The sequence below is a fragment of the Plectropomus leopardus genome, chromosome 18 (assembly GCF_008729295.1).
Source record: "Plectropomus leopardus isolate mb chromosome 18, YSFRI_Pleo_2.0, whole genome shotgun sequence".
NCBI lineage: Eukaryota > Metazoa > Chordata > Actinopteri > Perciformes > Serranidae > Plectropomus > Plectropomus leopardus.
Window position 1 is genome coordinate 1,959,093 of NC_056480.1, and position 16,356 is coordinate 1,975,448.

General features: G+C 38.7%; 1 protein-coding gene across 1 annotated transcript in view; it reads left to right on the top strand.

Annotated features, from left to right (window-relative positions):
* The window catches only part of cacng7a (calcium channel, voltage-dependent, gamma subunit 7a), a 39,161-nt gene that overhangs the window by 21,140 nt on the left and 1,665 nt on the right, over window positions 1-16,356 (top strand). Inside the window, exons 3-5 of the mRNA XM_042506884.1 lie at window positions 347-433; window positions 4,022-4,162; window positions 12,951-13,096. Of these exons, the coding sequence (XP_042362818.1) occupies window positions 347-433; window positions 4,022-4,162; window positions 12,951-13,096 (374 nt within the window). The remainder of the gene's footprint in view (window positions 1-346; window positions 434-4,021; window positions 4,163-12,950; window positions 13,097-16,356) is intronic.

A 16,356-nucleotide genomic window follows, 5' to 3' on the forward strand; every position in this document is an offset into this window, starting at 1 on the left:
TAATTCATTTTTTCTCTCACTGCTTTTCTCTGCTTCTGCCTTTTCTCTCTTTTCATAATCTTTTTAGAGTCTCTCTCTCTCTCTCTCTCTCTCTCTCCTCTCTCATGTCTTTTCAGTCGTCCTTTCAGAATCTCTTTATTTGCCACCACAGTTTGTCCATCTGCCCTTTCTCTCTGTTTTTAAGAGCTGTTTTTTTTGTTTATTCTGCCTTTATTTCCATATGCAAATATTTCCATATTGCTTGTGACCCACAGAAGACCCTCTTAACCCCCACTCAAATGCTCGCCCACTCATCTCTCGCCTCTCAATATGTTTTCTTCTTTCTCTCTCTCTCTCTCTCTCTCAGGACCAGAGAAGGGCAGATGTGTGGCGTCGGAGTATTTCACCGAGCCGGAGATAGAGATCACGACAGAAAATACAGCCAACATACTCAGTAAGTCACACCCCCACATCCACATCCATAGATTAAAACATACTGTATTTAAATATTCAATGATAGTCATTTCCATTAAAATTAAATAAATAAACACGCTCTTTGAGTAGGTGATGTTCAAGACCTCATAACTGCCAATATGTTTCATTGCCAAAAGAAAATGTTGGCCTCGTACATTTCTACATTTCAAACGTTTCAACATTTCTAATGTGTTGAAGTCTATGAGCCAACTTTGGCAGAACTAGCTGTGTGTTGGCAACCCATCACTTGTTTTATAGGCAACTTTTTAGGCGCCAAATGTAGATTTCTTTTTTTTTTTTAGCCATCTATCAATGTGTTTTCTGCCAGGATTTCACCATGAAAAGGTGTTTTCAGTCAAAACATGATCTTTTCCATCCTGTTTTCACTCCAAACTCATCAAATAGTGCCACTCTGTCAGTGCTTTTTAGGTATGAGCATGACAACAAAAGCCAGGCGTCAAATGAGAACACGCTAACTTCAAACTTGAACGCATATTTACAATAACAAAGTCTTTATATCACAATGTTTCCAAGTGATATTCAGAATATAAGGTTTTTACAGGTTATCTGTGCATAGTTCTTTGGTTAGGTTGCTCTCTGTTGCTGCTTTATTAGTGTAAGATTGAATATTGTTTCAAGACTACAAACACACAAAATCAAAAGTTGAAGGTCTTAAGAGACATGCAAATATCAATTGCCCTTTAATGCTGTCTTCATCAGTATTGCTCTTGGCTCAATAAGATGACAGTAAATTGACCATGTGGTTCATTAATCAAAGTTGTATGTTTGTAGTCATAGTTACAAAGTCAAACAAAAACTTCTAGCCTCTAAAATGTAACTAAAGTTAAGTCTGATACAAAGCAATGTTTGTTGCGGGATGGAGCTCAAAAATAGAGATTTCTTTTCCTTTTTGCCTTATAAGTAGTATAAATATTCTACATATATCAGAGGATTTTAGTAAAGTTCTAAATTTCATCTTCTGCCCCACTAGGGAAACTGAAAGGAGTTGACAAGGTGTTGGAAGGACAATTACATGACATGACTAGATAACATGATGACTAGAATCTGCACACTTTATTTAATTTCAGCCTCTGTACAACTTCTTCAGGTATACAAGACAAAGAATACAATTTGTACATGTATCGATTTACTCCAGTAATTAGCAGCAGTGTAAAACATCTCAAACAGAAGATCAAACAAAAGGTTTTTGTAAGTGTGTGACATGTAGGGTGTGTCGAATTTGAGAAAGACAAATGAGCTTCTTTTTTAATTTTCTTTATCAAAGAACAACCTTCTGTGAAAAGCTATGTAAAAAAATAGACAAAAAGAAGCAAGTGAAGGAGATATTTTTCTGTCTTACTCAGTTTCTCTTTTACCAACTGACAAGACAAAACAGGAGTGAACCTCATATATAGCGGGTGAGACTTAATGGGGATCAGGTGTCATTGATTGTCTGATCAGTCTAATCTGTCTCCACCTGCCAAGAAACTCTCCTCCAACCCTGAGACTTACTTTAAATCGTAATATTGGTGGATAAACCTCAGAAAAGAACTTATTGTCACCTGTCACAGTATGCTTCAGAGTAATCGACATAGAACAAGTATTGCTACAAAGTGAAAAGGACACATATCTTCAAATTTAAGTGAATTTTTTGGACAAAAGAAAAGATTGAGAAATGTTTCTGCTATTTTAACCCGTAGGGCTTGCTTTAAAATTACACACACTCATATCAGTCTGAACTGTTCAAAATCATGCTTTGAAAAATATTATATATTGATATAATATAACTAATATATTTTCATTCATTTATTCTTTAACCAGCATAAGTCCTATATAATGAAATATTCAATAATTATTAGAATTTTAACCCTTTGAATATCAGGTTTTTGTCATGAGGCCACTATGTTTTGAGATGATTTTTTAAAAATTATTTTCAATATTTTTTTGAAGATCACAGCTTAGGATATGTCAATGATCAGCAGCGATGGGAATTTTAATACAGCAATGTCAAATACTCACACTCATACTTCTCTTTTTTTATCATTTTTAAAACCTCAAATTACTTTAAAAAATGCAAATTCCAATGTAAAAGCCAGACACCCAGAAATAATATAATGCATGTTTTTATGCTTTGATGGCTGTGGGATCAAAAATTGCAGTTTGGATGGGTTTCAATTGTGCATTTTTTGCACAGTATAAATGTAACAATTTTGTGTACACCGTGTATTTCAGACTTATTGTTGGTGATGAAATTCCAAAATTAAACAGAAATACACATTCTTGCTAGAATTTATGCCATGCATGAACACAGCCAAAATTATCGAAAAAAAATTTAGAATGAAAAGGGCGTAAAATACGGCAAACAGTCCCTAAGGGTTAAACTAAATAAACCAAACAGAAATCCACTAAATTATCAAAAGTGTGCTAAAATCAGGGAATTAATATCTCTGAGGTACGTGGTTTTCTCAGCACAGGGAAATGACAGCATTCTGTTTTTGCCATTTTGCCAGCTGGTGCAATTTCAAGTCACTCTGCCTGATTTAAGCTTCTACCTAGAGTCCCAATGCTGCTCAGAACCTGCCAAGAACCGTATGTATTTTTAAAAAAAAAAATGTGTAAAGTGAACACGTTTTTCTATTATTTGGTCAAACAGTAAATGAATGTCAAGAGCTCGCTGAAGTTCCCTACTGAGCTATTTGGTCTCGGAGCGGTTTTTAATGATTTAACATGTTGACACTGTGAACTGGCTTCAAAGTGCTTTGCCCGCCGCAGTTTGCTCTGTCTCTTTGAAGTAAGGCACAGTGTTGTTGGAGACACCAGGGGGAAGACGTTTGGTCTGTTTAATGCTAGATAAATGTCCTCAGGTAGACGCACAAGTCATAACACTGGAGTAGCACTGTGGGAGAGGTTGCTGAATAAATCATATGCATGCCTCGCTCCAGCAGACTTTGGTATGCAGTGTTTTTCTTTTCTTTCTTTCTTTTTTTTTAAACAAAAACCTTGGTATATTGAAACACTTTTTTTTTTTTTTTTTTTTAAATCTTGTTGCCCAAAGATACATATTTTGTTATTCTAACTGTAGATTTTCCACATTTTTCACGTCATGGTTATGATTTGCAAGGAATACACTCAGGATTTTGCAGCAATCTTCACATTTTTGTTTGCAACCTTGCAACACAAAAGACTCTAAAAAATTTCTTTGTAGGTTCATGATGACAATTATAAGAGAGGTAACACAGAATTTAGTCTTTTATCCACAATGTGAAGATCAAGATCTTAAATTATATATTATTCGCTGTTAACTTTCTCAAGGTTTCAAGTTGTTTAATGTTTGATGCCTTTTAGACTTACAGTAACAAAGTTGGCTCTTAAATGGAAGGAATGTATTTTAATGAGATTGTTTAAATGCATGACAGAAAGAAACATTTTTTTTTTATTGGATTGGGCACGAAACAGTTTATGTGTTCTGTGACTCCTTTCTGAAGTGAATTTGAGAGTCTGCTTAATCCTGTTTTTAATCATGTCCGTCCTTCTCTTATGCTCTCCCACAACCCTCCCCATCTCCTAGAAATGGTCCGAACCGCCACTCCTTTCCCCATGGTCTCCCTGCTCTTCGTCTTTACTGCCTTTGTCATCAGCAACATAGGACACATCCGGCCTCAGCGCACCATCCTCGCCTTTGTTTCTGGAATATTCTTCATACTGTCAGGTACTGTGCACATAGAAAAAACTATGAACAAAGTTTGAAGTCATAAAAGTGATACTCGGAGTGGAATTGCTAACACTGATTTTGTATGAGTGCACCAAAACAAGGTTTGCAAACACTCACAGAACACCAATTTTATACTTTTATGGAATGACTACAGACTCCAGGCTGTTCTTGTCACGGTTTGTCTCCATATTTTCCAATTACTCGGCCGTGCTTCTTGTTGTCTTTGCAAAGCACCCTGCGAGACAAACTTCAGTACACAGCGGTCGCAGAATCTGTGGATGGAAGCTCTGTGGAGAACAAACAACATTTTCTAGGAATACAAAATACGACTTGCTCAGTGTATTCATACCAAAAGTAAAATCAAGTGAGCTCCGTCCAACTAATGGGACAGATGCACCTCCTGAGAGGAATATTTTTTGGCCGGACTTGCTTCGGCTGCTCTAGTAGTTTATGATCAAGTGATTACACCCGACCGTGAACTCTCCTCAGCTGCTCTCAGGTCACTCTTTAAATTGCAGGCTTTTGGCACAATGGCAAAGACTTAAAACTTGTCCGATTATTACAGATAAAAAAGCTTTTGGAATAGCGTTGTGTCATAGATTTAAAAATGGCCGAAGCTACTTTTTCCAGTATTACTTTTTGACCTTCCCGTCCTCAAATTTTTTGTTGCAAAGGCATTTTCATTTAAGTGCTGCAGCAACTTGGACAAACAGTTTTTGGAGCACTTCAGGGTTTTTTGCTGGTTGAAGAGCAGATATATTTGCTTAAGTGCAAACATTGCCGCTGCACATATAACATAACCACAATATGTGCGCAAAGTTGAGTTTGTAGCACCTTGTAAAGAGTCAAACAAACTCATCAAATACATCCAATTCTAATCCTAACCATCCAAGACAGACTGCGTTGATTGCCATGTGCTGTTGTGTAAACGATGACTGTGCTGCGTCATCCCACCATGTGCATTTGCTGACATCACAGCAACGATATTACAGATCATGAACAGCTGATGCAGAAGGATACCTAAAACATCAAAAGTAGACGCAGAAGGACAGTGGCATAACAATACCATGTGACGATTTGGGATAAGGATGTGCAAACTGATTGCAAACTCCAACCCAAACTCCCCTTTATCACTTCAGTGCAGTAGGGAGTTTTCTCCAAAACATAAATCAAATGAAAATGTGTTTTGCTGAACACTTCAGAATCATCACTGCAGGACTGAAGAAACAAGCAAGGAAAAAGCTGAGGTATGGTATAAAACCTGTATGACAGTGTCAACCTCCTCCCTCACCTGTCGGCTTAAATAAGATGCTTCAAAAGCAGCAGAGCAGAAGAAGAGAAGCAAGCTTGTTAAAAGTCAACATTTTTCAAGGTTAATGATAAAAAGACAGCTCAATGGATGGAAGACTCACTCCGCAGCTCTCCTTTCCTTCTCCCGGTTGACAGCTTGTCAGACCGTACCTTGTTCTTGCTGCTGGCTGAACAGTGAACGGGATTTAATTCCAAATAATTGCTCTCTGCCGAGGAAGCTGCAGGGCAGCAGTGATTTCATGTTTTGCTGCAGGCTTTTGGTAAAAAGTTTAAACTTAAACCCAAAAGTCTGGAAGGTGGCTTTGTTGTAGTTTGACATATCAATCAGAAAGTTGGTAATAAGGAGGGCCGTTTTCTTCAGGATGACACCTTTTTGGTCCGAGCCAAAAATCTCATATTACCTCACTGCAGTAAGTGGACCGGACTCCAACCTTCAGTGCTGTCAAATTTTATTCCAGCCACGTAGCTGAAAGCCTCAAGGGCTGAGTGGAAAGGTTTGATCACACTTATTCCTTTTATAGACCAACACAGCAGTTCAATAAAAAAAGACAGACTCACCTTCCACTGTATTAAATCCAGCCAAATTACACTATATGGTTAGAAGTGAGCGGACATTTTATGTTTTTTTTTTTTTTGGTTGGTCCCTTAGGTTCAATGAAAAGGAATCATAATGCTTAAGCACACGGTTATATTTTAACTCTTTAAAATCTGGAGCGATCATGTTTCTTGTGCTGCTTTCAGATGCCTTTCACAAATATTTCAATCTTTGAACTCTGAGAAAATTTGGAAAGGCAGTAAGCAATTTAGTAAAAAAAATCTCCACAAATTGTAAGAAACTAGTGGATTTAGGAAAATATTTTTAAAAAGCTAGGGAAAAAAAGAAAAAAGCTTGCAAAAAACAAGATTATATCTATAATTATAATAATTAAACATATAGTGTATCAACATACTTTTGGCCACAGACTGTATTTTGTCAACAATTACATAGTGGATCAGTGGGTTTTTTTCTGAGCAGGTCCCCATTTGTTTTTATCTTTTGCATATGCATGAGGAAGCATATGCATGCTTCTGGGTTAGATTTCTGCCAATGGTTCCCACTAAACGACAGTCTGTGGTGTTAACCTGCCAAAAAAACACAGCAATGGGCCGGCAGAAGGGAAGAGGAAAACGGTTACTTAGCAAAAATGATGTTAACTGTACAATTTTTAGAATATTAAAAAATGGGCTTGCATAATTTAGCCCAAAATTATACTCTAAAATCTGTAGGCAAAGAGTCAGAAATTGTTTTTATGGACAAACTTCAACATTCCTTATTAACAAAACTATTATTGAACCCAATTGCCAGACTAATTGTTGGCATTGCATGTTTCAGTAAACCACAGATATGTTAGATTTGCATTATGTGGTGGATACACTGAAACTTTATGGTTTAACAACGTGTGGTAAGGTTTATGCACAAAAAACACTCGGTTATAGTTAGAAAAATGTCATGTTTTGGCTTAAAATACCTGGATGCACAATCACCAATAGAAAAATACAACAATGACTTACTCTTTCAGAACAAAGTTTGCACCTGTAATCCATCTTCCTCTTTCATTGAGGATTACCTTTAACAAAACAAAGTCCACACATCGCTGAGCAGTGAAATCTTTCACCCAGCTTTCTGTTTCATTTGTATCAGAGTCCTCCTTTTGGGAGGGAGAGTCACTGAAGTCAGCAGGGTGACATCACTTCCGCGTGTCGCTGCAGGACAGCGGGGTGACGTTTCTGGCCAGTTACCTCGAGTGCAGGGTCGAGTGATCTTTTTGGACCTTGTTAGTCTCCCTCACTGTCTTTCTTTGAGCAGACAGGATGACATCATCTTCCTGTTTCAGCCTCTCTTTTATTTGCATGAGTGAGCTTTACATCACACAGATGCTAGCTTAGCATGGTGGACTGCTGACTGGACACTTGGACAGACGTGAAGACCATGATGTCATGGGAATGCCAAGGAGCCAAGATGGAGAAAAACACGTGCATGACTATACATAGCAACATGCAAATACAGATCTACACACATCACATCAATGTATGTGTGCAGATACTAAAACTGGACATGATCTTTTCTTGACCCAAACTAGGTAGTTTTGTGCCTAAGACAAACCAAACCATAACCACAATGTAACTGAAATGTAAAAAAGGTAATATAAAATAATGTATCTGTAGTTTGCAGATATGCACAATGCCAACATGTATTGTCAATTTGTTCAATCTAAATTTTTTAATGATAAACTATACATTGTGAAAAAAAACCACAAACATATCTTTCCCTTGTGAAAACATTTCACATATATTACACTTGAATATAAATGTAATAATTTTATATAAAGACATTTATAACACAAGTTTTTTGGACATTTCACATATTGTGTTGGTTATACATTTGAAATGTAATCTTTAATAGCATGGCTTAAAAAAGTTACTTGTGCAAGAAAACAATTTCACTACACTTGAATGAATGACTATGCACACAAAGAAAAACACTCAAAAACAACCCTGGCAACAGCATGCTCTTATGGAAAAAAATATTAAGTGCAAAAACAGAATCAGAGAATAAGCATGCAGTTAAAAAGAAGATTATTATATTAAAGTTACTTCAGTAGCTAGCAATATTTTGGCACCCTCTGTGAGGAATAATAAACCACCTCCCTGTCAGAAATAGTCAGTTATTTCTGTCTGATGGCTCATAACACAAGGAAAGAATCCAGCCCACAGATTGATTTTTGCCATTTTCACCTCTGAAACAGCAAAATGACAACACCCAAGCTGGGTTTCTATCTCCTGTGTCTTTGTGTCTTGTTGTTTACCATAACATAGGGAGTTTTTCAAAGGCAGCAATGCAATTATTTCACAAACAGCAGGAGAGAAAAACACCGCAATCAGTGGTATTTTAGAAATGATTTTGCAGCAAAAACTGTTTGTCTCAGTCAGCATGTGTGTGTTTTTGTCATGGAAGCTTCCCGTCAGTCACAGAGCACCCCGAGGTTACAGCATGGTGGCTGTGGACCAGCTGTTTCCTCCCGTTTCTCCTGTTTGTCCTTCCTCCAGTAACTTCTCTCCTATAATTTTTTTTCTTTGTCTCTGGAGATTTTACCCTCTCTCTCCTTCTACGTGTGAATGTGTGTTTGTGTGTGTACATGCACACACGTGGTGCACACACTGGAAAGCTGAGATGAGCTTTCAGCCACAACACTGTCATCTGATGGCCACTAAAGGGAATTACAACTCTGTTTTTTCTTTTTCTCCCCTTTTCACAATGAAATCTACCAGTTTAACCTATTCTCCAAATTTAAAATAACGTTAACATCAGAGATATTAAAGACTATGTTTCTAGTCTTTGTTTTTTAAATTTAAGTCACAAACAGTCTAATTTTCAAGCAAAACATAAATTGTATGTCAGTATTAAAGTGATTATTACTGTACTGCAGCCTGTTGGCGCCTCCATCTCTCTTCTGCCTGGTTTCCTCGAGGTGTCTCAATTCACAGGATGTTTTTATTCCTACATTTATATCCAACAAATCTCCTCCTTAAGGTTTCAATGTCTTCTGCTTTGATTAGTCCCATTTCACACAGCTGCGACTGCAAACAATCTCGTTTTTCAACAGGTATTTCCAATCAGGAGCAGATGGTGCTCCACTAATGTGTTTTCAGATAAAGCTTCTCCGTTTGTTATACCAGCACTTGTTTTTCTACGTTGTTGCAGATAATGTTAGACTGCAAATCTGTTTGTGCATATTAGCATGCCCAAAGCATTTTAAAAACTTTTATCAGTTCATATATATCACTTTACTGATTGTTTAAACAGGTAGAAATGACCTGACAACCAGATTAAAAACATTTTCGGGGGGCAGCTTTTGAGCTGCATTACTTCCATTTTCTGTTCACTAGAGTGCACCAGAGTCCATCCTTCAAAATAACACTATCAAATTACTTAATGTGTTATAGAAATGTCAAATATCAAAATGAAAATTCAGTCATTATCCACTCACCCTCATGCAGATAGAAAGTCGGGTTCTAGTTTTAGAGTCTACGAAACACTGCCGGACTTTCACAAGGAAAATTAGTTGCGCTCATCTCTCGAACGTAAATGGTGACCGGGATTCAAACTTTAAAAAAATACATGATAAAACCACAAACTGTGTTCCTCCTGTTCATTTGAAGTAATCCAAGTGCCCTGAAGCCCCGATGTGCCAAGTTGTTTTGAAAAAGACACTGGCATCATGTTTTTAGCTTTATTTTAGCCTGTAGCTCCTAGTGTGGAAGCTGTGTTCATGTATGCACACTCACAAAAGACCAACGAGAGCTTGTGGTATCTGCACCCCAGTGTCAGGTAATAACGCTGCCAGCAACCATGTTATATAAGTAGTGTGAGTGCCATCAGAGTGCATTCGTTGACATCACGGCAACGGCGTCCTGAAGTATAAACAGCTTCAGGAAGGTGTTTAGAAGGACATCTAAAAGGTCATAAGTAGATGCAGAAGGTCACTGACAGAGCTGTATCATGTGACGAGTTTGGATGAGTATGTATTGCACACAGACAATAAAACGTTTAACTTTTGTTGAGGTTTGGCATTTCTTTCACACGACAATGGCATTTTGGGGGCCTGAGAAAGCAAACTTTAAAAACCGGATCCGAGTGTGTAATCCTTGAAAACACAACCTCTTCTTTCGCTGTGTAAACTGGCAATGCGTGGATCCTGTGAGAATGGTGACATCATGGCTGTACTACGCACATGGTGTTCTTCTATGGTTTATCATTACAATTTTACACTGCTAACTTCTGGCCTGGCATGCATACTACAGCAATTTCGGTTGTTTTTGCAGATCTGTGTACACGTCAAACGTTATCACAATGTTATCATACGAAGGCAGATTTTTTTAAAGTGCAAAGGAAAGACTTTTCCATTTTTAATAGGGCCATTCTCATCTAAACCTGGCATAAGAGCTCTGATTGCAAAGGCTCTGTCACCTTTGAAAGTAAATATGTACCACTGAAGGGCAATTAGTGATGCACCCAAGGATCTCAGGGTGCAGGAAGGGATATAGGGGAATAAGAAATCTGATAAGTACCTTTGAGTGAGGCCTTTCAGGGCTTAGCAAGTAATCAATAACACCTTAAAATCAATTCTAAATCAACAGGTAGCCAGTGTAACGAAGCCAGCATCAGTCAAATGTGATCATGTGGCCTGGCCGGAGTTAAAATCCTGGCAACAAGTCAACATGTTGTATCTCTGCAGCCCCGACATGCAGCTACATTATTTAGGAGGAGCGCATCAGCTCTGCAGAGCCACAGAGCCTCTGCGACACCCTGACGCACAAGAATAAATCCGGCTTAACATATTTTCAAATGGAAGTCCATGTTGGCTAGTGCTTACATATTTCGTCCCTGTTTGAGTCAGTGTTGTATGTTAACGTATCAGTGATATGATCTGTGAGAGCGGAGCTGTAAGGTGATTTTTTTTCAGCATCTTTGCTGTGTTTAGTGTGTCAGAGTTTCACCGCTGGAGGATTTTGGAGGTCAGCTGCAGTGGGTAGTCTGTTGACAGGGAGGAAGCACTGACACACTCCTAATGAGGGTTCACTGTGTGTGTGTGTGTGTGTGTGTGTGTGTGTGTGTGTGTGTGTTCCTTTGACCGCAAGTGCATGTTATTGTCTGTGTGTGTGTGTGCGTGTGTGTGTGTGTATGTGTGTGTTTGTGTGTCCTTGTTTATCTCTGTGCCACAGCCCCAGCCTGTTGTTGGGGTTTTCTCAGCCTATTTACAGTACAACGAGGACACGTTATCATTAGCTATTCCAGCTACAGAGCGTGCGCACACACACACACACACACGCACACACACATACGCACACACACACACACACACACACACACACACTCACACACACACACACACACACACACACAAAGGGACTAAAGGCCCATTCAAACGGGATTAGCATTATAGGGTAACAAGGGTAATGCAATATTAGCCTTGCACCTCCTGCTTTTCTAGTTATTCACAGTTTGCAGAGCTGTTAAACATTTGCGAGGGATGGAACGAAATAAAATAATAATTAATGTCATAATCTCTCATTCCCTTCCTCCGTAATCGGTTGACCTCCAGACTGCTGACACATCACTCTCATTTTTGGAAAGTAAATTAGACTCTGCTCCAAAACACTGAGTTGTACACAGAGTCAGTGGTTTAGAGTGTAGCTGTGATTTTTAATTAAAAGTTTTTGCATGAATTTCTCTTTGACCTTTAGGAGGATGACAAGACAGATATCTGGCTGTGAGCTAACATTTAAATCAGGTGTGTAAACAACAAGATAGTGATGGCAAAAAACAGCTAAATAGACTTGTTTTTTTTTAGAGTCACAGTCATCGTCACTCAAGCAGGAGATCGAAAGACTCAGCTGAGTGCAGGGAGAGTTTATACAGGATGCACACAGGTGGAGAGGATATGGCTAATACCTTGAATTAGTTTCATGTTTGTTTGTGATGACAGCTGCTTACCTGCTGACAAAAAAAGCAGCGAGTATGTTGGTGTATTCCTATGGGAGTACCTGTTTCTGCTCTGTGGCACATGGTAGGATCAGTACAACAAACAGAGCCTGTGTCACCTTTTTAAAGCTACGTTTTACTCAAATGGAACAGAAGAACATCAAATGGTGCAATACACCACCAAAAAAAACTCTTTAGTAAGACACAAAATCACCACAGACTCAATGTGTCTTGCTCCTATTTTAAATTAATATAATGTTTATTTAAAAGGGACATAGCATATCAATAAACACCAGTATAAAATACAAGCATAAATATGCCAGAGTTGGCAGGATTGCTAATTAACATCCGTGGTCCCTTGGCAGGTAACAGACAATACAAATAAAGAAAGATAGAAAGAGAGAAAAACAATTGATACAGAGGACAAAAGCGCATTAACAGTAGCAATGTAAACTGTACCATAAAGTGCATCGTGCCTTGTCTATGTGCAAGGTGCAGATTTTAATTTGTGTTAGTTATGTGCATATATAATGGATCACTGGATAAAAGGGCAAGGAGCTATATTGGAGATACACTGCATAAGAAGGATCTAGATGAACTGATCCTCTCCTGCAGCCTGGAGTGGATCTAGACATTGGAGACAAAAAAAGCACAGGTGATTCATGTACACCTAACATATACAGTACATACAACAACAGTAGCGTCACACAGCCATTCAGCAAGCAATGACTATCAACATGTGATGTGCACAGCAGACAGGTACAATGCATTTAAACATACAAATCTAAGCATGCATGGTACTGCAGCAGTGAGACACTATACAGGAAAGGGGAAAGAAGGTGGGGGCCTTTGCAAGTCTGTGTCCAGGGGCCCCAGTCGTCTCATAATCTGGCCACGTTTGGAACCCAAATTTCTAGGACTTTATGAATAATAATGTGTTTGTGTGTGCAGGTCTCAGTCTGGTGGTCGGTCTGGTCCTGTATATTTCCAGTATCAATGACGAGGTGATGAACCGACCCCGAGAGCCAGAACAGTTCTTCCACTACCGCTACGGCTGGTCCTTCGCCTTCGCTGCATCCTCCTTCCTCCTCAAAGAGGTAATCGAAGAACAACACACATGCAAACACACAGATGTGGTCATGCATAAACATTTGGTTGTACTGCAAGCACACAAACACAGAAACATGCAACTAATTGCACGCTGAATGTGCGTGCGGACAAAACACACACTGTGTGACATTGTGACACTAATGTGTACTGATGCTTAACATTTACTGACACTATGCAACTGACAAAAGAGATAACGTGAATGCACACACACACACACACACACACACACACACACACACACACGCACACACACACACACACACACACTCTGTTTGGAATCTGTCTTGGATGTCGACCAACCAGCGCTTAGCTAAACACACTCGAGCATGTGCACAAACACAGACACACAAATTGCTCATAGCTCACTGAAATGCAGACTTATTCAGCTAAAAACACACAAATGCACACACACACACACACACACACACACACACACACACACACATACACACATATAAAAAATGCCTGCGTAGGAGCCCGTCATCCTGCCTGCATCAATATTCATAAATGTTAATAGCTTGAATACTTGAGGGCAGCAGCTCTGTCGCAGCACAGCTTCATATGCAGCAGAATATTTCTCGCTTGGGGGGGCTTCGCTACTCCTCATATCCTTCATTCCTTTTCTCTTTTCCTTCCTTCTCTTGTCTCTTCTCGGCTGCTTCTCTCTCTGTCCTCCACTTTTATTTTGTCTCTTTTTTTATCTGCTGTTCTTTAATCCTCTGTTGTCCCTTCCCCTCTCTTTTCTTCTTCTCCCCGCTATCTCCTCCGCTCTCCTCTCATTCATCTTATGTCCTCTTTGTCTCTTTTTGTTTTTGTGTCCCCCTTCTCTCCTCTCCCACTTCATCTCGTAAGATTTCTCCACATCTTTCCTTCTTTCTCTAATCCTGTCCTACTTCCTCTTCCTTTTGCTTCTTCTCGTATCTCCTCTTTCTAATATTATCTCCTGTATTCTCCCATTTTCTTCTTACCTCTCCTTTAACATCTGCTTCCTTTCTCCTCCTCTTTGTTTCCACACACAACTTTAGTCTTTTTTTTGTCCTCCACATCTGTATTTATCTTTGGTCTTTGTCCACTTTTCAGTGTTCTCACCAATCGTCGCTTTACCCTTTCCTGTTTATTTTCTGATATTTCCTTAATCTCTCTCCTCTTGGCTTCTGTTATCATTTTGTCTATTTTCCTCTCTTCTCACTTGTGATACCTGTTGCCAGTGGCATTATGTTTTCATGTCATTTATCAACCTGTATGTCCATCCCATTCTCATAGAGTGAACATCACGTGAACACCTTCAGGGAATGTATTCCAAGTAGTCCACTAGGTCTCACCGGTGAACGTATTTTGGTGGTCAAAGATCAACGTCACGGTGACCTTCCATCACTCTCATTCTTGTGAATGGTATGTCTCAAGACACCTTGAGGGAATTTCTTTAAATTTGGCACAAACGTCCACTTGGACTCAAGAATGTATTGGTTAGAATTTTGTAGTCAAAAGCCAAAGTCTGAGGTCACTGTGACCTTGGATCTCCCTCAATGTTGTGTACACAATATCTCAAGAATGCCTTCCGGGATTTTTTTAAAAACTGACACAAACATTCACTTGGATGCAACAATGAACTAATTAGATTTTGGTAGTCGAGAATTACAGTCACTTTGCATGCATCTGGCACAAATGTCCTCTTGAACTGAAGTTTGTACTGATCAGAATTTGGCGGTTAAAGGCCAAGGTCACTGTGACCTCATAAAACATGTTTTTGTAATTTTGCTAAAATTTCAAACAAATGAAAATAGGATAAAACACTGAAGCCATGATATTTTATGTCCAAAAGATGTATATCCAAAGATCAACTTTACTATGACATAATGTTTTGCAAAAGCACTTTAAGTATATTAAGCAACGTCATATCTCAGCAATAGAAGGGGAGGCATTTGGTCTCATCTTGAATTGGTGACACTTGGATGTCTACCTTCAAACTGTGACGATTGTATAGATCTTCAGTGTGAAGCATCCATGTTTTCACAGACAGGGACGTAAACTGTAAATGCAACTTGACTGGTTCGTGGATGCATATAACCACAAGGTGGTAAATCTAGTTTTCTCCCCATTTTTTGTCATCTTCCTCTCTCTAATCCTCTGTAATCATGTCCCTTCTCTTCTTTTTTTTATCTCTTATGTTCTTTCACCCTTCCTCCCCTTCTTTTCTTTCATGTTTTCCCTCCTCTCTTATTCTCTTCCTTTTGTTTCCTTTCTGTCCACTCTTGTCTCCTCTTATCTCCTTGAGTCTTTTGCTTTTCCTTTTTTTTCTGTCTTTCCTCGCTGCTAGTCTTCTGATCTCTACTGAAGCTGCAAAACTCAGGATTTCTTTTTACAAACACAAATTTAAACACACCATTTCTCTCTCGCACTCACACACACACACACACACACACACTCATACACACACATTCATCAGCATCTAAAGTTTCAGAGCAATTGTAGCGTTGATGTCGCAGATGAATAGTGAATGAGCTGTGAATGCTCAGCGGATGCCCGGGTGAAAACATGAATACATTTTTGATAATGGCTCATTCCACCACAGAGTGCCGAGCCTTTTTGTCAACACTCTGCAAAAAAAAATGTCATGAATTCATTTAATTTTCTCTCCCTCCTGATGGCAGTGTGTTGCAGTTTAGGGAGGCTGTTTCTGATGTTTTACAAAAAGCTTTTTGCATCAGGGAGTTTGCTGAGGAGTCTGCAGCTCATTTTGGTTCACTCATGCAGAGTTTCCATTGATGAAAATAGACAGGGGTGTCTCTCTCTCTACTTCTCTCAATTTCTGTTCCCCAACAGAAAGCCTCTGTACTGTTTGATGTGTTCATTACTTTATCAGATCTGCTTTATTTGCATGACTGTCTATCAGAAACTACATAACCAGAGCTGTCTATAAAATATCACATTACAAACAAAATTGCCACCAGATGCTAATGAGGGTCCATCTATTTATTTGATATAAAAACTAGTATAATATTGACAGATTTTAAGGGAAAAACTTGATGATCCCTAGAGGGGATTTATCTTGAAGATCTACCAATGCTGTTTCTTAATATGCTGTCAATATACAAATACCAAAACATAAAACAAAATAAGACATAACAGAACATAACAGAACCATTAAAAAATGTAAAATATAAAGTGCTACAGCAGTGAGTAATAAAATAAACCCAAACAGATACCCAGTCAGTGCATAAAAGCAACATAAAAGCAGTAATAAAAA